Below are 22,643 nucleotides of genomic sequence, written 5' to 3'. Positions count from 1 at the left end.
GGTACTCATGATCTCTGATCACCAAGAAGAGACAACCTGATATCTGCAGGTGGAGGAATTTTCTGTGGGTTGGTGCTAACCTGATTTTCTTTGTTGTAGCTCTCTCAGATCTTTGAAGAAAAAAGTTCCCTTTCCATTCAGCTTCGTGGTAGCAGTCATAGTCTCCGTGAAAACCATCAGCGCTATAATGACCTTCTGAATCACTGCACAGCCTTAAAGAGACAGATTCAGGAGATGCAGCTCCTAAGCAAAGAAACGGTGAGTGACAGAGGAATAAATAAAGGTGATGAAGCTTAAGTCTCTTTTGATCTAGAGATAAGAATTAAAGACAAGGGCTATGTCCATATACATTAAGGACTGAAAAAGACAGATTGAAGAGAATAGAAGAAAAGAGGAAAAAGTGGAATTTGAGAACTAGGCAATGGATCTAAACTGTTATATAGGGGAAGATGGGATGTCTGAGATGATGGAAGTTGCTTCAAAAAAGCAGGTAAAAGAATAGAGTAAAAAAGCTGAGGCTTTGAAGATTCAGATACTGAGGTACTGGATACTTGGCCAAGCCACAGGAAAGCAGCTAGGAACCAAGGGGCTTCAGGGAAGCCAGAGGACCAGAGGACCCATCCACTCAGGAAAGCCATGGAACATCACTTGAGGAAAGAGAGATAAGAAAGTGGACTCCTGGGGATGACTAATCAGGGTGAGAGTGTCAGCCACATCAGTGGTTAATTGTACTCTCTCCTTTGTTTTTGGAGAGAATTGTGAGAAGAGAAAGTCCTCTTCTGCTACCAAAAGGCGAATAAGTACCTCATTCCTGCTGTTTGCCATAAATTCTCATTCTTCCTCGTGGGTGGCTCTTTATAGGTTCTCTGTTTGCCATCTTTGTTCTTCTAGGTGGCACTCACGACAGATACTGCTCCTGGGGCTCCTCAGGAAAATAATGAACCTCAGAGAGAGAGTCACACTATGGAATTGAAAGAACTGCCTCTCAGGTAAGGCTTCTCAGCCAGGCCTCAGCATCTGCTCTGAGTGCTCATCCTCTAGCCTGGGAAGCCCATAGACTGGGGGGTGATACACAAGCATGCCTGGCTGTGTATTGTGGCTCTCCTGCTGACCTTGTGTAGCTTACTTCAGTGCTTTGTGCCAGTTTCTTTGTGCCTTACAGGGGGACATAATTGATCTCTTCCAACAGAGAGCTAAGAAGGTAACTAAAAGTGAGAGGGGACCCTGATGTATTGGAGGACAGAACTAGGATTCACAGGAATCTCAATGGTTAATATGATGTGATATTTAATAGGGACAAATATAACATCCTGCTTTCCACATAAGTATATAAAGCTAATTGTACAAGTATAATGTGGTAGGGTGGGAAAGCTTGAAAGCAGTTGTGTAAAAAGACCTAAAAGTTTAGTAGATTGCAGCTTTAATATGAGTCAGCAATGTAATGTGACAACCTAAAAACGAATACAATCTCAGATCTCATTAACAAAAAAAGAAAGCCCATATTGGTGATAATGATGCTCTGTATTCCGTCCTGTCATATCGGATGTCTGCTTCCAGGGCACCGTGTTTGATAAGCTGAAGTTCTTTCAGAGGAGTGTGGCTGGGATAGCAAGAATTTGTGAACTCTGTAATTTAAAAATTGTTTGAAGGATTTAGGGATGTTTAGTCTGGAAGCTTAAGGAGGCCTGCTGAGTGAATATGGCTACCTTTCTCTTTCTACCCTTCCTTCTGTGCCCTGCCCCCAGTAGCTGTCTTCAGATATTTAAAGAGCTTTCTTGTTCAGGAAGCATACAACTTCTTCTCCTTGGCCCCAGAGGATAAAACTAGGACCAGTAAGTAGAAGTTGCAGTAAAGCAGATTTTGATTGGATTTAAGGGAAAATCTCCTGTGCCTATGAAAGTACTTTGAGAGAATTTATACATGTATGATATTCACTCATCCCCTAATGCATTCTTTCTCTTTCTATAGCTAGCAACATATAGTATATTGTGTCTGTATCTTTTTCTTACTAAAATGGGTGGGCTGGCTCAGAAGATAGTGGAATCCTTGTCATTAGAGTTCTTATAGCTTGGGTAAAGGTTGGACTAAATGACCAGCTGTGGTCCAGAAGAAGTGTGCAGCCCAACTCAGAAAGCAAGATTTTTTCAGGGACTGGCCTACCAGAATGGGAGGAGGGGGCTTCAGCACAGAGAAGGTCTTCTGCCTTGCTTACTTTGTTTCTCTCCTCATATAGCAAAAGATCAAAAGGATATAATAGGGGCAGTCTTGATATTTTAAAATTTGGAAGAACAGCTTTGGATATTCCTGCATAGATCTTCCCATCTTGCCACAACATTAAATGAAGCTTAAAAAAGTTTGGTGGTTCCACTATGTCTAGAATGCCTTTCCTCCTCACTTTCTTAGAATCGCTGGCTTCCTTCAAGGTTCATATTAGGTGGTATTCCTGCCAATGAAATTCAATAAATACTGATTAAGCACCTACTGTGTGCTAGACTTTGTGCTACTAGGGACACAAAGACAAAAAGGAAATAGTTACTGCCCTCAGAGAACTTACTTTCTAGTGGGGAAGAAAACATGTGCAGAACAATAAATTTTTTAAAAATGTATGTAGTCATTTCTGGCAGAGAAGATTTACAGTCTGCCAACAAATGTGGGAGGATCAAGATGGGCCTCCTGAAGGGGGCCTCTAAGCTGAACCTCACCAGGGCTTCTCATAGGTAATTCCATCCAAACCCCACAGATCCCTATCACGATAGATGACATACATGGAACAATATTTTCTCATTTCTCTTCTGTTTGATATGCAAGGCTAATCCAGGACCCATTCCTTCAGGTTCCTCTCTATTTCCTGCCAGCTCAGCAGCTGGATCACCCAAAATTGCAAAGGGGATTTTCTCAGGGAGAGTCAGAAAACTGGAAAGAGGACAATGTCTGTTCACTTCCACTAGTGGACTTAGATATATAACGTGCTGGTGTCCCATCTGGCTTATCTCCCTTCTTTGGCCTGCTACTGCCAGGGCTTCCAGGGCATGGTGACTGTGGAAGAAGGGAGGAAGGGTCACCGAGCTTCTTGGAAATACAGATTCATTGCTTTCCCTGGTTCTCCCAGGTGTTAGCATGCTCTCCCTTCTCCACTTATTTGTATGCATGTTGTATCCCTGCAGCAGAATGTAGATTCCCTGACGTCAAGATTATTTTATTTTTGGTTTTGTGTCCCCATATATATGAAAGTGTATACTATCACAGTCCTTTGCAAATAGTAGGTGTTTAGTTAAATACTTGGTAAATTGAATTTTGAGTGTAGAGCATTCTCATTTTGCTAGAATGAATAGCTTTCCTATAACATGCTGTTAAATTGTAGGAATCACATAATGATTTTCCAAATTCTCAGAGAGTAATATAGTAAGGGGACAGCTAGGTGGTGCAGTGGGTAGAATGCCAAGTTTGGAGTCAGTCAGGAAGACTCATTTTCCTGAGTTCAAATCTGGCCTCAGTCTCACTAACTGTGTGACTCTGGGCAAGTCATTTAGCCCTCTTTGCCTCAGTTCATCCACCTGTAAAATGAAGTAGAGAAGGAAATGGCAGACTAGTCCAGTATCTTTGCCAGGAAAACCCCAAATGGGGTCGCAAAGAGTCAGACATGATTGAAATGACTCAGTAACAACAATGTAGTAGTATGGATTGAGTATGGAGTGTGGAATTTGGCATAATAATTATTGGGCTTCAGATTTGTTGTAAGAGTTAAGTAAAATAATACTATGAATAAAGAAGAGGCAGCTAGGTGGGTCAGTAGTTTGAGTGCTGGGCCTGGAGTTAGGAAGACCTGAATTCAGATCTGGCCTCAGACAGATCTAACACTAGCTGTATTACCCTGGGCAAGTCACTTAACCCTGTTTGCCTTAATCAACTGGAGAAGAATTGGCAAACCACTCCAGTACCTCTGTCAAGAAAACCCCATGGACATTGTGGTCCATGAGGCCATGGAGAATCAGATACGAGTGAGTGACTGAGCAACAACAACAGTAAGTAAGCATCACATATGAAAGTGCTCTGAAACACCACACCCAGAAATAACTGGCCGTGTAACCTTGAGCAAGTTACTTAACCCTGATTGCTTAAAAAAAAAAAAGAAAGTGCTCTGAAAGCGTTATATGAATGCAAGAAGCTCAGCAGTCCTTTAGCACACTCTGCGTAGTTAATATTGCGCAGTCTATCTGGTGTTTCATCTCCCCTGTATTAATATGTTTCAGGGCTCTGTGCATAATGGCCATGCAGCCATTCATGACTTCATTTCCCCTCATGCTGCAGATTTTCTGAGGCCCAGCAAGAGCAGTGCAACACTCAGCAAGAGGTGAGCCACTTAAGGAAATTGCTAGAAGAGGAACGGGATCACCGGCTGGCTGCTGAGGAAGCCCTCTCTGCTGCTCGGGAGGAGATTAGGAGGTAAAATCTTGACAAAGATGGTGCTCAGGGTGCCCCTAGGGGCACCATGCCCTTTTTGGGGGATCCAGGCCATCTCCGCTCTTAGACACAAAGCCTCCCTGCATTCTGGATCTTCAAGCCAACTTTTGCCACAGTGTGGAGTTCTGACTGTACCTATATATAGTAATAATCTTTGCCTAGGCAGATATTTTCACCATCAGCAGGGGAACTGTCAGATTGTAAATCTATGGTAGGCAGAGTGGCTAAAAGTGTTGGCTACCAATATTTTCAAAGAACTTCACAGAAGTCTCTTCTTAGTTGCTTTTGCTTAGTTGTTAAATTAAACCACTTCGTAGGCAGCTGGGTGGTACAGTGGATAGAGTGGTTAAGCCTGGAGTCAGGAAGGACTTAAGTTCAGATCCAGACTCAGACACTTACTAGCTGTGTGATCTTGGGCAAGTCTTTTTGCCTCAGTTTTCTCAGCTATAAAATAGGGATCATAATAGCACCTACCAGGATAAAATTGTATTTCTAAAGCACTTAGCACAGTCCCCAGCATATAGTAGGCACTTAAATGCTTTTTCCTTCCTTCCTTTTCTGCTTGCTACTACAGAAGAGGCTTTGGGCACCTCATTCTTGGCAGCAGCTCTAGGGGTTATACAAGATGATACTAAAATGTCTCACTTGCTTTGCTTGTTTAGCCTTACTTGTTTAACCTTCTGAACCAAATGTCAAGCAATTTTTTGTATGTGTTGTGTGTGTGTCCGTGTGTGTTGTGTGTGTGCATGCGTGTGCTTGTGTTTTCCTATAACCCAGGCTGGAGCTGAATGAGTGGTCCCCTGCCCAGAATTCTGACATCAGTGACTGTGGCTTACATGAACAAGCGATATTAATAGAACCCGTGGACAGTACCTTCCAAAGGGTAAGATGGGTAGGAGGGAAGGGGATGGGAAGAAATTTGAGTGGGAGGGAAGAGAGTAGAAAAAGAGCAGTGTTAAGAAAGAATATAAGCAGTACCCTCCTCCTGGGAGGGAGAGTTCTGTCAGAGGGTTCATGGGCACAAACCCCCATCAGAGGGTTTATCTGAATATAGGACTGAGGAATATTGATGAGCTGGTGGAATGAAGGGCTGACATCTCTGAGGCAAGGTTTTCTTGTAGGAAACTTTTTTGAAATATTGAGATCAGTGAAGTCTAAATTTGGGGCTAAAGACACTTCCCTAAAATGCAGGATAGGACTGTCCCTAAACTTTCTCTGTTTCTTCTTCTAGACCAGGAGCAGTGTTGGATGGAGGCGAATCCTGCGTTCATTCTGCTATTCCCGGACCCGGGTACCCCTGCTGGCTGCTATCTATATTATTGTGCTCCACATCCTGGTTCTTCTCTGTTTCACTGGTCATCTGTGAGCTTAGCTCCCACCTGTCAGATCTCTCTCCTTAGACCCACAGTCTTGGATTCTTCAACCCCCAGTCCCTGGACCAAATGCCCATGTGAATAGCCCTACTTATCTAGACTCATCCCTTAGGGGATAATTCTTGCAAAATTCAGAGACACATTTGGACTTTTTTGTCATAAAAAAAGAAACTGTAGGTACTAGTAAGTCTGTTGTTTTTTTTTCCACCGCCCTCTACTCCATGTTTAGGCACAATTATCATCATGTGTAAACACTAATATTTTGTAAGTATAGTGCCTATTCCTACCCCACAGAGCAGATTCTGGTAAGTGATCCTCTGGCTCCATTGCTGATTCCAGTAAGCCCAAGTAGCCAAGGTTGTTCCTAGGATCAGAGATGTTTGGAATTGTAGTGATCTTGGTTCATTTACTTCAGTGTTATCTTTTGCATAGTGTGAATGGGACCTGCCATAAGGTGCATAGCCTCATGAAGCATGTGATAGGGCCTGTTTTGGACAATGTGGGAACTGAGGAGCTCCTTCCCTGTTGCCAGGCTTCTGGTCACTAATAACATCCTGGGGCAGGAAGAGGCTTCACTTCCCATCACCTTTCCCTGATCTTGACATAGCCACTAGGTGAGAATGTTGTGTGCCTTTGGGCTATGAGGCTGAGGTCTGTGGTCCTTGTTCCCCTGTATGAGTGTGGTCAATGAGAAGCTTTTAATGTAGAAAAATTAAATGGGCAGCACTTGCCTTTCCCCCCAGACTCTGAAGGAAGTATCTGGGTGAGGTAATTTTTTCCTGGCTCGTGTTATCTGTCCATCCTGAGACTCTGTGACAGTGAACCAGGTGAATGTGTTTCTTGAGACCAAGAGAGGAGAGAAGAATGACACTCTGTCCCTCAATTTGTCTTTGTTAAGTGTCCGTATTCATTCCCTTTTCTTCCCCTTGATCCCTAATTAATAACCAAAAAACCTAATCATACTCAGCTGTTGATCTCAGGGATGCCCGTTTTTCAGCTTCCTGGTCACCTGCCTGCTTATTTTAAGGGACTGGGACTGTAGGGAAGGAATGATGAAATCAAGCCTTGAGGACTAATGTCTAAACTGAAATCCTTTTGTCACCTTACCTCCTGCCAAATTGAGATGGTCCTGGCCATTTCCTCCATTTCCTCCTTCACCACTACCAGATACCTTTCCTTCCCCCTGCTCATCTTCCCTGCTCCAGAGAAACGAGGGGAGAGTCAGCCAACTCCTGTGCTCTGAATCCTTTGCCCTGAGGTGACCAAATTCTTAGTCACATCTCCCCCTGAAACTTCCCTGAACACTTGTAAAAAATAAAATTATTTTTAGATTTGAAGAAGTGTGTGGTCTTACTGAGGAGGGAAAGTAAGAATGCAAATGCTAGGGTAAAGACGAATTTCTTGGCCTTTAAAGTGCTGTTCAAGAACAAGCATAATCTTCACAGTTTCTGGATGACATTGGTAATAGGTTTGTGATAATGCTGTGAATCTCCATTACAAGACCCTGGGATTGTGAAGTGAGAAACAACTTTTAAGCATTTGTTAACCCAACAACAAAACAAATGCAACCATAAAATAGAACCTAGTAGGGGTGGCTAGGTGGCACAGTGAATAGAGCATCAGCCCTGGAATCAGGAGGACCTGAGTTCAAATTTGGCCTCAGACACTTAACACTACTAGCAGTGTGACCTTGGGCAAAAAAAAAAAAATAGAACCTTGTGACCTCTAGCTATGCAGTTTGGGTGTACAGTCTGATTGAAGGCTTCTGCCGAGATGAGTGGGTTCGGGGGAACTGCCATGCAATCTCAAGAGGATGGTATGGATGATAGGTGAAATGAAAAGCACTGGTGCACAGGATAGGGGCTTTTGGAATATGAATGCAGTGGAGTATTGGACACCATGAGAAATGCCGAATGTGAAGAATAAAGCATAAGAAGACATGAAGTAAGCAGAACCAAGAAAACAGTGCCTACGCACGGCTAAATGTAAGTGGAAAACCAAACGTGGAGCCACCCACCCTGTTTGATCACTATATAATTATAATGGTCAAGTGCGCTACCTTTTTTTGCAGAGATGAAAGGACTATGGTGTGGAACATTGCATATATAGTTAGACTTTATGTATTGATTCGTTTTGATGAACTGCTTCCTCTTCTTGTTTTATTTGAGATGCTTCTCTGAGTAGGGAGGGGGATTAATATATTGGTAAATGAAGGCAACATAAAAACAAAGGATGATGCTTTTCAAATCACTACTCCTAAAAGGGATTAACAAAAATATAGAATCTTGAAAGTTGAAAGTATGCTTAGAAGTCATCTAGTACAAATCCTTCGTGGTGGGTTTTTTTGGGTGCACGATGAAATTAACCTATGAGCAGTCCTGTTTATAGCTTCTATGGCTTCTTGTATAATTTATGACAAGGATGTCAGTAGTGATGTAGTTCAAGCCATCTGTTGGTGTGTTAACCTATTGGTCACTGGGCAGAGATCACACTCTTAAAGTGACAGTTAAATTAATGTTTATAAAAGATACCTTCACCCCTGTGACCTCTGGCTCCAACTGGTGAGTCCTTCCTGGAACTTTCATTTTAAAGAAGTGTCTAGACCAGCAGTGCTCACTGCACACCTCCACGAGCCCTGCTCCTGACTCTAAGGACTTTCTCCCCGTCATTCCCTAACTTTTCAGCTTCCTTTTTTATATGTTGTCTTCTACCATCAGAATGTAAGCTCCATTAGGACAGGAACTGTCTTTTTGCTTGCATTTGTATTCCCAGAGCCTAACTCCCACAGCACCATCTTCCCTGCCTTTCAGCTGAAGCTATTCATATTTTCCTGAGGGAATTAGAGCTATTCGTCGTGAACTTCTCACATTCCTTTGACATTGTCTCCCTCTATTTCCTTCTTTACTCAGTTCTCTGATGAAGAGGTGCCTCTTGCCAAGGCCAACCCCTTGCACTCTTGATGCTGTCCTTCCTCTCTCCTGCAGATATTTTCCACTATCATCCCCACTCAAATATTCAATAACTTCCTATCTACTAATTCCTTCCCTACTGTGTACAAACATGCCCAGGTCTTCCCCATTCATAAAAAATCCCTCACTAGATCCTGCCACTAACTATTTGTCTTCTATTTTTTTCCCACTTCTCAGCTACACTCAAAAAAGCTGTCTGGGGGTGGCCAGGTAGCACAGTGAGTAAGAGCACCGGCTCCAGTGTCGGGATGACCTGGATCAAATCCGGGCTCAGATACTCAGCACCACACCCAGAAATAACTGGCCATGTAACCTTGAGCAAGTTACTTAACCCCGATTGCTTAAAAAAAAAAAAAAGCTGTCTACACTTAATACCCCTTTCCATTCCTCTCATTCTTTTTCATTCCCTCTGAAATGTGGATTCAGATTTCATCACTTAGCTAAAACTGCTCTCTCCAAAATTAACAGTGACCTCTTAATAAAGACAAATCTAATAGCATACTGTAGTCCTCATCCTTATTGAGCTCAATGGAATTTGATGCTGATCCCACTCTCTCCTAGACACTCTTCTCTCTGGGTTTTTGTGACATTGGCCTGGCTTTTTTCTCCTCCTTGACTGCTCCTTAGTTTCCTTTGCTGGCTCTTAATATCTGTGAGTTCCCACTGGGGGTGTCTGCTAAGACTGTCCTGAACCCTCTAATACTATGCTCTCTTACTTGGTGATCTCATCACCTCACATGGGTGCCAGTGCCAATGACTTCTAGGTCTACCTATCCAGCCCTAGTCTCTCCTGCACTCCTCTCACATCATCAGTTACCTATTGGACATTTCAAATTGGATCTCTTGCATCACAAACTCAGTGCATCTGAAAGAGAACTAGTCTTTTCTGCTCTTGTACAAAACACTTTCACAAAATTTTCACAAGCTCTATGAGGTAGCTGTGTTAGGTGCTATAATTTTATTGATGAGGAAACTGAAGCATAGAGAGCTTGTGACTGGTTCTATTGTCAGAAATATCCACTAAATTAATATTAGCTGGAGTTAGAAACCTTACTTTAATCTCTTTAACTCCCAGTCTTGATGTGGTGTTTTTGTAGTTGTTTCTGTTTCTAGTGCTTTACACACAAGGACCATTTGGTCTCCATCTCGTTTGGTCATTTCAGTTGTGTCCAGTTCTTTGTGACCCCATTTGGTGTTTTCTTGCAAAGATACCAGAGTGCATTGCCATTTCCTTCTCCAGATCATTTTAGTTTACTTATGAGGAAACTGAGGCAAACAGGGTTAAGTGACTTGCCCAGAGTAACACAGCTAGTAAGTTTCTGAGGCCAGATTTGAACTCATGAAGATGAGTCTTTCTGACTTTAGGCCCAGTACACTAACTAAACGTTACTACCAACCACTAATTATAAAATTACTTGGTACTGGGTAAGAAAATAGAAAAGTTGAGCAGTGGAACAAATTAGATAAATAATAGCCTGAAGCAAAGGACAAAACCTAAAACAAAGGGTGCCATCCACAGAAATGTATGGTGCTCTAGCTCAAGAGTCTCTGCTGATGTGTTTCCCGTTGATTGCCAGCCAGACTTAACTTAAGAAATGGTATTTATTAGGCAGATATTGAGAGGAAAGAGGTTACCAAAAAAAAAATTCTCCCAAACAGGACTGTGCTCTCTTCTTGTACACACAAAGTCCCTGGGGAGAGTGGGCTCAAGCTCAAAGCCCCAGAGGAATGGCAGTGGATAAATTATAGCTCCTGATCATCCTTTGTAGGATCCTCAAAAAATTCCCCTTAGGCTCGGAAGGTTGGTACATGCATTGGTAATGTCCATAACTTGCCCTCTCTGCCCAAAGCGAACAAGCTCCCTGAGGCTGCCTTCACTTAATTTTACTAGTTTATCTCCAACAAATCCTCAAACAGGATTCTACACTTGGCCACAAGTGCTCCTGGAACACTGCTGTTAATTCTGGTGGACACTGCTCATGATAGTGATGGGAAGGCCAACTCCTCCTACCTTTTGAAGTTCACAAAATCATCACCTGGCCAATGGGGATGGAAGAAAGAAAAATCGCCCCTATACCCTCTCCCTCAATCCCTATCCAAAAAGGCAATTCCTTTCCAAGAGACTCTCACTGATGAACTTTACCACTGCTTGACTGACTAGCTCTGAACTATCTTGCTGTTTTTCATTCATAACCTAGGACATTACTGGTTTATTTCAGCCAATCACTGGATATTTCCTATATGGAAGATAAGGTGTGTTCAAGACCAGTAGCTCTGGTGTGAGGGTTTGCTGAGACCTTTTCAGGGTGGCTCATCCACCTTTTGTGTCCACCTTTCATCCAATTCTCACATATAGTTCTAAGAAACTTTATTCTTGGCAGATGGGCTAAACCAGTTTAAGGGTGACCAACAGACTTCAAACGTGTGGGTAAGTTGGGGGGGATGTCTTTCCCAAGCATGTCAAAACTCCCTGGTGGAATGGGTTTATGAGAACAATCTGTTCCAGTGGCCATGATGGTGGCTGAAGCAGGTACTGTAGAACATTTCGAGCTTAGTCAGACATTGAAGACACCAAGATTATCCACTGCATCCCAAGACGTTGCCTGTTGTCTTGACTTTTGTCCTGTCACTGGACTTTGATCACTCTGGAAGAGAAAGAGAGTAAGGCTGATGACTTTGCCCAGCTCCACCTCACTTAAATACAATTCATACACAAGTCAAGATATCACCCATCATCCAGTGTTTTACTGCCAACATTGTCCTCTTCGAAAAGGAAGGATAGACAACTTTCTATGTGTCATTATCTACTTTAAGCCAAAGACCCCTATGGTCTTTTCAAATTGATTAAAGACCTATTCTCACTTATATACCTGTAGTTCATATTTTAATTGATTAATTCTAGATGTCTGGACCTTCTGTCACTAGTTGGGAGGGTGTGGATCCCATCTGTCATCTGTCATACATTTGTCATATGGTTTGCATCTGCATTTTATTTCATTCACAAATTTGATTATCATGCCACCTGTCTTCATGAAAGTCATTGGTAAATATGCTAAATAGAGCAAAGATAATCATAATTCCACAATACCATGACATTGGAGAGCTCCTTCCAAATTTACTTTGATCCATTTATCCCTTCTTTCCTCCTTGCCAAAAATACTATCATAATTCAGAAGTTTATAATTCCTTGCTTCATTTATTAGAATAGTTTCCTAATTGATCTTCTCCAACTTCCAGCTCTCCTTCCTCCAGTTCATACCACACTAAGCCAAATTATTCATATGTCAAACTTCTGCTTTTGTCATATCACTGTCCTGCTCAGAAACCTAAAATGGCCCCTTAATACCTATTACATCAATTCTAAGCTCCTCAAAACCTAGCATTTGAGACCCTCCATAATGTGACTTTCTCTTCTCTCATACAATGTTATCTGCTCCTACTCCCTAGCATAAATACTCTCTTGCCTGCCTGGGAATATTCTGTATTCCTATTCTGCTCATTCTATTTACCACTCCCACACCTTTACTCTCACACTAGTGATTTCTAACCTTTCTTTTCTTTCCCGTCCTTGCCTTCTCTCCCTCTACACTAGCCTTTAGGAGAGATGCAAAAATGAGTATTTATCCAATATCTTTCAAGACCCAAAGCATCTCACCAACTTAAAAAAAACAAACTCTTTTTTTCTATTATAGCTCATACTCATTTCCCACTTTTTTAAATACTTTTCAAAAGAGCAGTCATTTCACTGCAGTCCATACTTCCTCTACTGAGACAAATCTTGACTCCTTCATTGGTTAGTCATCAAATATCATAACCTGAATTGGGAAGGGCCTCAGGAAGTCATCTCATACAACTTGTACCATATAGGGAAGTCTTCTCCTCTTCTTGAAGACTTCCAATGAGGAGAAACTCATTCCCTATCATGGTGGCCCTACACTTCCTCAGATGTGAAAACCAGGACTAACCATGATAATAATGACTTGGCAAGGGCAGGATGCAAATTGATTATTACCTCATTTGTTCTGTAGGCTACTCTGTTCGTAATTCAATATAAAATCATTTTACCTTTTTGGGTATTCATATCATGCATATGGAGCTTGTAGTTCCCTCAGACCCCCAGATCATTTTTCACATGAACCAATATAACCATACCTTCCTACCTTGTACTTGTGCACTTATTTTTGGAACCCAAGTGTAGGACTTTATTCTGATCCCTATTGAATTTCCTGTTACTATATTCAGCCCAATTATCTAGCCCAAGGTCACTTAACACTTTTTTGTTTTTATGTTATCAAGGAACCCTTTGTTAGTCTAATGAAACCTATGGACCCCTTCTCAGAAGAATGTTTTTAGATGCATAAAATAAAATATGTAAGATTGCAATGAAACCCAATGAAAACCCAATCAAAATATTTTTTAAAATTATGGACCCCAGGTTTACAACCATTGGCTTAGGCTATTGAGATCTATTTTGTGTTGTCTGGTTGTCCAATATTTTGACTACCCCTTTCAGCCTGTTGTCTAGCATTTTAACTACTCCCAGTTTCATGTCATCTACAGATTTGATCAACATGCCATCTATGCCTTTATCCAAGTGAATGCTAAAAATGTTAGACAATATAGGGCCTAGTACAGATTTTGTGGTCACTTTACTACAAATATCATTCTCTATTAACTACTAGTCTATTGGATCTAGCCAATCAGCCAGTTTCTATTTTTTTGTGAGTTACTCTTTCAAAAAAAATTCATTACTGACCAACTAATGTTGACATCCCACTCTGGATTTTCCTGTTACTAAATTGTTGCTTTGATAAACAGTCAGCCCATATGTTAATATCATCCAGTCTAGTGGAATTTTCCAGAGCTTGTATTCTAATGGGTTTGCCTTATGGACTTCAAGAATCTCCCAACTGTGAGGAGACCTGTGAGTAAGAATTAAGTGTGATTCCATTCCAGTAGACGGTATAAATTACCTTCCCAATTTCTGTTTTTTTAGGTCCCGATTTTTGGTTGATTTCATACAGTTGTGTATGCAAGTCTATAGATACATTATAGGTACTTTATACCTATATATATATATATATAGATAGATAGATAGATAGATAGATAGATAGATAGATAGATAGATAGATAGATAGATAGATACATATAGGTACTTTTGAACCCCAGAAATAGTTATAGGGCATGGCAAAAGCAGTGCCTGGTTGAGCTGTTGTTGATCAGCATCAGGCCAGCTAATGAGAGTTTTAATTGATTGTTGTACTTAATATGCTCATATAATTGATTGACTACTCCAATAGCCAAAAAAAGGAACAGCAGCAACACTTAAACACATTGTTACCCTGCAGACACATCCCACACTAGACAGAGGTAGAAGACAGTAGGCTGAGGATGCAAAGCATTTGCTACCATTGCAGAAATGCTGGAGTAACTCCAGACACTGCTACCTCCTTGGACTTTGGTTTAATGCCACATTTCACACCTTGCAAAGTAACGTGAGGGCAGAGGGAACAATTTTCAGCCTTTCCCCAGATATCCCCACATACTGCACTTGGTTGTAGCCTTATGCCTCTAAGAAGATGGACAGTTATTTGACAGCTAGGACCTCCTTTCTGTATTGAGTACATTAATGCTGGACACGCAGAAGAAGCTCAATACATTGCTTTTGATTTGACTGAACTGGAATCCCCTAAGCTGACTCAGACTTCAGGAAGTTGCCCTATGGACTAGGGCAGCAGGAAATGAAAACAACCTGAAACAGGAACTTCAGTAGTAAGCACTTTCTTACTCTGGGGCAGCAGCAGCAGCAGCAGCTAGAGAACGACCAGAATCTCCAGAAATAGTCAAACGGTGATTCCCAGAGGAGAGAAACTTATTGGAGGTAGGAGATCTGAGTCGTGGTGGGGATTGAAAAACAGAGATGAGGATGAAAGGAGAAAATCCTCCTAGGTTCTGTCAATCTCCAGGGCCCCTGGAGGAGGAGGTCCTGAATGAAAGATTTGGGCCTTGAATGACAAGAGATGAGATGATGGATGAGAGAGATCTGAGGAGGGGGATGGAAGTGGAAGGGATGGAGCTCATGAGAAGTGATTCGGGACTGATTTAGGACAAAATTCAAGCAGAGAAGGGGACTCTCTAGGTTTCCCTCTGTTGTTATTGTGGCTTAAAAGGGCGGGGGGGGGGAAACACGTTTGTTAGATATCTGATGAACTTTAGGCACTGTGCTAGGAAGAAGAATATAAAAGAAATAAGAAAGTCTCTGCCTTGGGGAGCTTATAGATGAGCTGGAGAGACAGGACACACACATAAAGCATTGTAGCACACCAGGAAGTACAAATAGATGTACAGTCAAGTAGAGTAACAAATGCTGGGATGCTGAATAAGCAATGAAGCAAGGTTAACTGGTTTCCAAGATCCTATGAATTGTTTGAGAAATGGACACTAGGCCCTTTAGTTAAAATCCCCTTGCTAGCTCTGAATCTCAGGATGCTGGCTTTTGCCTTACCTACCCGTAGCCGCCACATCAGGGCTTCCTCCCCTGGTCATTTCCCTTCAAAGAGCCACACTGGGTCAGAGTTTGTGGAAAAGGATGGTTGTAAGGGTATGGGAAGGAGTGGGCAGAGGAGATTCCCCTCACAGACTGATTTGAATAGACACTAAAATTTCAGAAACTTCCTCTTTCCGGGTTCTTGTACTGAGCCTCCCAAGTTATGTGGGAGTCCTAGGAGATCTGGCATGATGGAATATATGAGGGTAGGAACACAGGTCTCATATTGACAACTGAAGCTTGTATTGACGATTGAGGGAACGGTGGGGATGGAGGGAGTGTTTGGAGGAGTGACTGGCATATGCGGCCCCAGGATGCTGTTGGTGACTTACACTGCTCTAGTAACAGTTGAAGAGCATCAGTCTCCCAAGAATTACCGTTTTAGTGACTCATGAAGAGATCTGGGGATGTTTAAGCATCATCTCTCCTTCAAAACATTGTGAAGGGTGGTCTCCCAAGACGCTGTGTAGAGAAGATGGAGAAGGAAGGGGAGTGGCTTCTCAAGAGGAAATGCGTGCCAAAACACTTTTTAAAAATATATAGATTACTTCTATTGATATCTTTTGTTTTCACATCTTCATTTATATTTATATTCCTCCCCCAACCCCACACAAGTATTTTTTTTTAAAAAAGAGGAAATAAAACAACCATGTCTGTCAGTGTATGAAATATTACATATTTATCTTCCACCTTTGCAAAGAAAGGGAGTGGGAGGAAATGCACTATCTCAACTGCTCTCCAAAACCAATCTTGGTCATTGTAATTATACACTGCTCAATTTTGGTTTTTATTTGTTTATTGCAGGGTGGTAGAGGGCATTATTAAAAGTTATTTAAAGTAGGGGCGGCTAGGTGGCTCAGCGAGTAAGAGCACCGGCTCCAGTGTCGGGATGACCTGGAAATCGAATCCCGGGCTCGGACACTTAGCACCCACCCAGAAACACCTGGCCGTGTAACCTTGAGCAAGTTACTTAACCCCAATTGCTTAAAAAAAAAAAACTTATTTAAAGTACAAGGGCCCAAGAATCTGTTTGAGGACCTGAAAATGGACACAAGTGGCATGCCAGGGGAAATACCCTAAAGAGTTTCATTTAAGAACCCTTTGAGGAGCTATTGATTAGTAGAAAGGGAAGGGAGATTTGCTTATGTGTTATTGGCTATTGCTTTCCTACAAGGCACAAGAGGTTACAGGAACTGTGTGTATGATTTCCAATGGACCACATGGAGGAGGGTTTAACCAAGGTTCTATTGGGGTTTAAGGCTCCCTAGAAGTTCTTAGCACTGTGCCTGGAATGTTGTAAATTAATTAACAATAATTAACAATTTTTTCGACTTGATTAGTTAGAGAATAATGGTCAAAAGAAGACTGGTGGTTGTGGTGGGAGGATTCCTATATATTACTGGTATCAGATTCATATGATCTCTGTAGCCACATGAGGTGATGTGTGTTCTGTCTGCATCATACCTAGATGTGGAAGTCAGTGGTGGGGCATGATGTGTCTGTTTCTGTGGAGACACAAGGTGACGACTGGGACACAGATCCTGACTTTGTAGTGAGTATGGAAGTACTATGGGCCCAAATAGTGAGGGGGAGTTCTCTGGCCTCAGGAAAAGGCTACTGCAGGTTCTAAAGAATCTCCCAGGGTGGGGCTGACTGCAAGATATTCAACTGTCATGGGTGGGGCATGAAGACTCCCCATCTAGCATTGAGGGTAAAAAGTAAGGGCACAGAGAAGGAGTAGTTGAATGTCTTGAGAAAAGCAGAAAGAGATCAGATATCCTTAGCATGAGATCTAAGGATGGTCTGGGGTTGGAGAAGGGGGAAGGAAATCGAAGAGGGAAAGAAGACATCAAGTTATGTGCCCTCTTTTGGTCTCATTATTCTCATCTATAAAATGAAGAAGTTGGGTTATATGGCCTCTTCTGGTTCAATATCCATGATCCCATAAATGTGGGAGATGAGAGTCTTCCTCTATTAATAGTCATCTATTAGACTCCAAACTAGAGATAGGTGGGGTTAGAGAAGATGAAATGTCTCTAAAGAGTCTCCCCAGCAGCCAGCAGCCATAATGTGAAGTATACAGACCCCACTGGCACATTCCTGAGGTCCTGGTGGCCCCCTCCTTCTTTTTGAACCCTTATTGACAAAGGTTCTCTTTTACAGAATGACATCACTGAGAAGGAGCAGCGGTGGGGAGCTAAGACCATTGAGGGCTCTGGAAGAAAAGAACACATCGAGTAAGTGTGGAAAGTTCAGAGTGTACGGATGATGGATGGGGAGCACCAGAGAAGCTTTGGGCCTCATGGGAGGGTGGGGATGAGAGAGAAAATAGGATGTCTTTGTGCCTTTTGTCTTTAGAGTCATGTAGTAATATACAGTATGAGGTGTCAAAGGTCTTACTGCAGCTTTAAGTTTTACTATAGCTTATGTGATGGGCTCAGGTAAGTGGTGGAGATTCTATTGGCTTAGGAAAAGCAAGTAGTATCCTAATCAGTCTCCCACGGTGGGGCTTACTGGCAAGAGTGGTGCTTTAATACCTGAAAATTTAACTAAAACTTTTGATACATCTTGTAAATATATATATATATATATATATATATGTATATATATATACATACATACATATATTTTACCTTGTGAGTTCATTGATTATCTGAGCATCTTTCCCTGTATCTCTAAACATATTACTATCTTCATGCCTTCCTGATTGTTTCTTACTTTTCCTTAAATATAGATCTGACCATGTCATTCCCCTGCTCAAATTACAATGGCTTCCTGTTAGCCCTGGGGCCAGATATAAACTCCATTTAGCTTTTACTCAGTGAATAGAGCATGACCTTGGAGTCAGGAGGACCCGAGTTCAAATCTAGCCTTAGACACTTAACACAAAAACTAGCCATGTGACCTTGGGCAAGTCACTTAACCCCAATTATTTTTTTTCTAACCGGAGGCAGAATTTTTTATTTCAATAATCAGAAGAATTCAATAAAAAGAACAATTAATCTAGATATGCTCCTCTCTCTGAAACTATACCTATATGGGATCGTGACTGGTTAAACATTTACAACATTCAGGCATATCTTTCTGTTCCCAAGTATTACAAAATTCAGAGCAAGGTAATCTCATTACAAGACTGGCAAAAGGAGGGAAGCAACAAGTTCACTAGGTAATTAAGATAGATTTCTGTATCTGAAGGCATTCCTGAAGCATTGCCTTCTGAGACCTAATGTATAGGTATTAACTTTTGTCTTGCCACTGGACTCAGACAACTCTGGAGGAAAGAGTGAGGCTGGTGACTATGCAGCTCTGCCTCGCTTAAATCAAATCCACTCTCGAGTCAAGACATCACCCCAATGATGTCATTGGTCCTCTTTGAGAAGGAAGGATGAACATCTATATAATCTGTCTCTAATTTCCAGCAACCCCAAAAAGTGATCCCTGCATGACATTCTATCTCTTTCCACTTTGATGTATGTGAAAATGACCCCCTATAAGGGTTGGAGTATATGTGAGTTAATGAAAATAATGGTGTTTTCAGTGTAGCTTGCAACTTTGTCCTCTTATCTCATCTCTGAATTCTCAGTATTTAGCACAGTGATTTGCCATTATTAATAGATGCTTCACAAATATTTATGAATGAATGGAATAGGACAATGCAAGAATACATAAGTGGAGTAAGGACTCCACTTATAATAAAGTCATATATCTATTTTAATCTCTATCATCTATACCGATATCTATACAATCTGTATCTCCATCTCTTTGTTCTCTCCATCTACACTTCAACCTTCATCTGTATCTGTAGATGTGGCTATATATCTAACATGTATATATGTAGATAAAGATAATTTTTGGTCAGGTCTGTGCTCTGTTTGATACAGTCTTCTTTTACCTTACTACCCAACACATACTCTTCCATCTAGTAACACTGGATTCCTGGCTGTTTCATGAACAAGATACCCCATCTCTGGGCTTCAGGCATTCTCCCTGGCTGTCCCCCATGCCTCGAATGCTCTCCTTCCTCCATTTCAACTACTGACCTTCCTGGCTTCCTTTAAGTTCCAACTAAAATCCCACCTCCTCTAGGAAGCCTTCTCTAGCCCCTCTTAATTCTTTCCCTCTGTTAGTTATTTCCTATTTATCTTTCATGTAGCTTGCTTTGTATTTATTTGTTTGCATGTTGTCTCTCCCACCCATCACTGTAAGCTTCTTAAGGACAGGGATTATCCTTTACCTCTTATTGTATCCTCAGAGCTTAGCACAGTGCTTGGTGCATAGTAGGTGCTTAATAAGGTTTTACTGAATTTAACTGAATAAGGAAATCCCAAGTGAGAAAACTCAATACAAGTCAATAACTTACTCTACAATACTCTAACAATACTCTACAACTTAGTCTTGGCCTAGAGCACTGAAAAGTTAAGTGATCTACCTGTGGTAACACAATCAGTGTGTGTATGTGTCAAAGGCATCACTTGAACCAAGATCTTCCTGGTTCTCTATCTACTACAGCATGCTCCCTTTTGAGAACTGTTAACAAATAATGATGTATATGTGGATAAGTAAGAGAGGTTGGTGATATAGGGGCACAAAGTTTCAGGGAAACATTGGACTTTCAAAAAAGCTATGGGTTGAGAATACCACAGAATTCATATTATTTTAGTGGGGTTAGGTAACATCTATTTCAATTCTCTCTTCCCCCCACTTTTAAAGATTAAGAAAGCAAGTCACAGAAAAGCTCAATGACTTGCCCAAGGTTACCCCTCAGATCTCCTTGCTCCTTCACTACACCATGCTAGAAGAAGCTGATGAAAATATATCTTTGAGATCAGCAAGGATTCATAAGTTAAGTGTGAGTCTGTATACTCAGATTTATAAGTTAAGTGTGAGTCTGTATACCCAGAAGTTAGTTCAAGGGATCTCTGTGGGGAAGAGTCTAAGGAATTCTTTAAAGAGAGCAGCTTCAAATTGAAACTGAGAAGTAGATCTGGGGCCCATATAGAATTTTGCAGGGACCAAGAGAACAGAGAGAGGGAGAGAAAGAGTGCTCTCTGGTTCCAAAAGTGAATGGAAAGTGGAAGTAGAATTAGTAAGGAATGACAAAATGATCCCCAAGGAAGTGACGAGAGAAAGATTTGTCAACCAATTTGGAGGATATCTGTGGCCTTTGCCATCTCTTTAAAATTCATGTTTTTTCTTTTTTTTTCAAATGCGCAAGGTATTGTGCTTTAGAATTTGAATACACAGATCATTTAATATTTTAATATAATCATTTAGAATATCTTCCATATTATTTAATTTTTGCATCAATATTTATCAGGGATTTAGTCTATAGCTTTCTTTTTCTGCTTTGTCTCTCCATGGTTTAGATATCGAAACCATTTTTTTATGATAAAAAGAGTATGGAAATTTCCCTTATCAATTTTCACAAAATTTATGCAATACTTGAATTGATATATTTTTCTTATACTTCGACTACATTTTCCTTGAAATATTTAGATACTTTGTCATTCAGTACATAAATGTTAAGTAATAATATTGATTCCTTATCTACTTAGGGATAATGTAAGTTCCTTGTTACTCTCTTTTTATCCTATTTTTGCTCTTTCCTTATCTGAAATCAGGATGATTGATCATTTGCTCCTTGGCACTATGCCTTTAGTTATCATTAAATAATGATGTCTTGAGTTCAGCCTTTGCTGAACTTTTTTTTTAAGTATAAATTTTATTGGATGCTTTAGCATGTACATGGATTACATGAGAAATTGAACTCTGTGCTTCTCTTGTTCTGTCCAGGAGGAACAGAAAGGGTTGGTCTGCTGAAGGAAGTAGCCAAAATGAAACTCTTGACCTCAGAGTCTAGGGTAGAAGTCTGATTCGCAGGCTCAGAAACATAGACTATTTTCCTCTCAGAGCTATTTGTCCTTCTGCCTTTAGTATGGTGGACACAGTGTAGCAGTTTTATTCTTTTTCTCTTTACCTTCCTTTCACTCCAATAAATTACCATTGTTCTGGGTGAAGTATCTCATCGACTGAATCAACACAAACCTGAGTGATGAGAGACTAGAGGAAGGAAGAAGAGAGCCCTTAGGGGAGAAGTTGACTCCACAGGGCTGAGGGAAGTTGCTTCACTGCAAAGAGGTTTTTGGATCTAAGCTGTGCTTCCTGTATCACTAAGCTCTGGGTTTGAGTTCTCTTCTGGACTTATGTTACTGGGGAGATCCATGACCTACCTTTAGTATCTGAGTTACAAAAATCATATTGCAGAGAAATTGCTCTCCCAGGTATGGATAAATGAGAGAGTTTTAGTAGTCTAAACACACAATCCAGACACTGAGGATTTTTCTTAAGAAGCAAACCACAACTCCTGGTTAAAATATGCAGTATAAATCTCTACCTCAAATAGCTATGAATTAACAAAGACAGACAACTTAGAACAAGAATTAAAGAATTGCAAAGTCAGAAGATTTATAGTATAGGTAGCCAGAAATTCACAAGAAATAAAATCTAAGAAAGAATTCAAAGAAAATACCCTTGCCCTCAGATGTCCAAATAATAATACACGAAATATGTATAACACACAAGATGTTGCAAAGTTCCTAATGCAAGCTGTGAAAATTGCCCTGCTATGTATAATTGAGATTGATGTTAGGGGGTCCATGACTGAGATATGGCTCTGGAACCACATGCTGTAAGATTTACTTATGAGGAATTTCAGAAACTAGAGAGTAGAGTGGGCAAGGGTGATGTATTTTGATGATTTTTAAAAAATGTATTTTGGTGAAGATCAACAGAAGAAATGTTATTGTCATGCAAATATGCTATATACTAAGGACCCCTTGAACAGAAAGAGGAAATAGTCGAAGAATTAGAAAAACACATCATTATTTTCACATAGTATGTTAGGAAACTAAGTAGGTGAATGTTTGCATGTATACTTTCTCTCCCTAAAGCAGAGCAAGCTAAAATTTTCTTGACTCACTTTAATGATAACTGAGTATTTAAAAAAGTGGAGGAACAATTTTGGAGAACTTCTATTCTGGGGTGTAAATCATGTGAAGCTCAGGGGAGAAGTGACCACTCCACCTTAGAATCGGTGATAGAAGAGAGGAAAGTTGAGTATAGACAGACAAATCCTCTAGGTTTGAGGAGAACAGATTTCAAAGGCTTTAGAATTTTTTTGTGTGTCATGGACCCCCTTGGCAATCTGGCAAACCCTATGGATGGACCCCTTCTCAGAATAATGTCTTTAAACTCATAAAGTACATAAGATTACAAAGGAAACCAATTATATTG

The 22,643-nt window shown here is 40.9% G+C and overlaps 2 protein-coding genes across 4 annotated transcripts in view; both read left to right on the top strand.

Annotated features, from left to right (window-relative positions):
- Positions 1-7,174, top strand: part of GOLGB1 (golgin B1) — an 82,915-nt gene extending 75,741 nt beyond the window's left edge. For all 3 annotated transcript variants that reach the window (XM_069079637.1, XM_069079638.1, XM_069079639.1), the window contains exons 18-22: positions 100-258; positions 892-989; positions 4,309-4,443; positions 5,239-5,344; positions 5,693-7,174. In XM_069079637.1, coding sequence (XP_068935738.1) covers positions 100-258; positions 892-989; positions 4,309-4,443; positions 5,239-5,344; positions 5,693-5,827 — 633 coding nt within the window. In that variant the 3' untranslated portion in view covers positions 5,828-7,174. The remainder of the gene's footprint in view (positions 1-99; positions 259-891; positions 990-4,308; positions 4,444-5,238; positions 5,345-5,692) is intronic.
- A 7,111-nt stretch (positions 7,175-14,285) lies between these two features.
- The window catches only part of HCLS1 (hematopoietic cell-specific Lyn substrate 1), a 63,594-nt gene continuing 55,236 nt past the window's right edge, over positions 14,286-22,643 (top strand). Inside the window, exons 1-3 of the mRNA XM_069079641.1 lie at positions 14,286-14,684; positions 16,819-16,902; positions 17,514-17,587. Coding sequence (XP_068935742.1) covers positions 16,819-16,902; positions 17,514-17,587 — 158 coding nt within the window. The 5' untranslated portion in view covers positions 14,286-14,684. The remainder of the gene's footprint in view (positions 14,685-16,818; positions 16,903-17,513; positions 17,588-22,643) is intronic.

Source organism: Petaurus breviceps, unplaced genomic scaffold, assembly GCF_028583685.1.
Source record: "Petaurus breviceps papuanus isolate PSGF00001 unplaced genomic scaffold, PetGlider_PUasm1.0 91067, whole genome shotgun sequence".
Classification (NCBI taxonomy): domain Eukaryota; kingdom Metazoa; phylum Chordata; class Mammalia; order Diprotodontia; family Petauridae; genus Petaurus; species Petaurus breviceps.
Note: the sequence above shows the minus strand (reverse complement) of the source record. Positions and strands in the feature narration are given on the sequence as shown.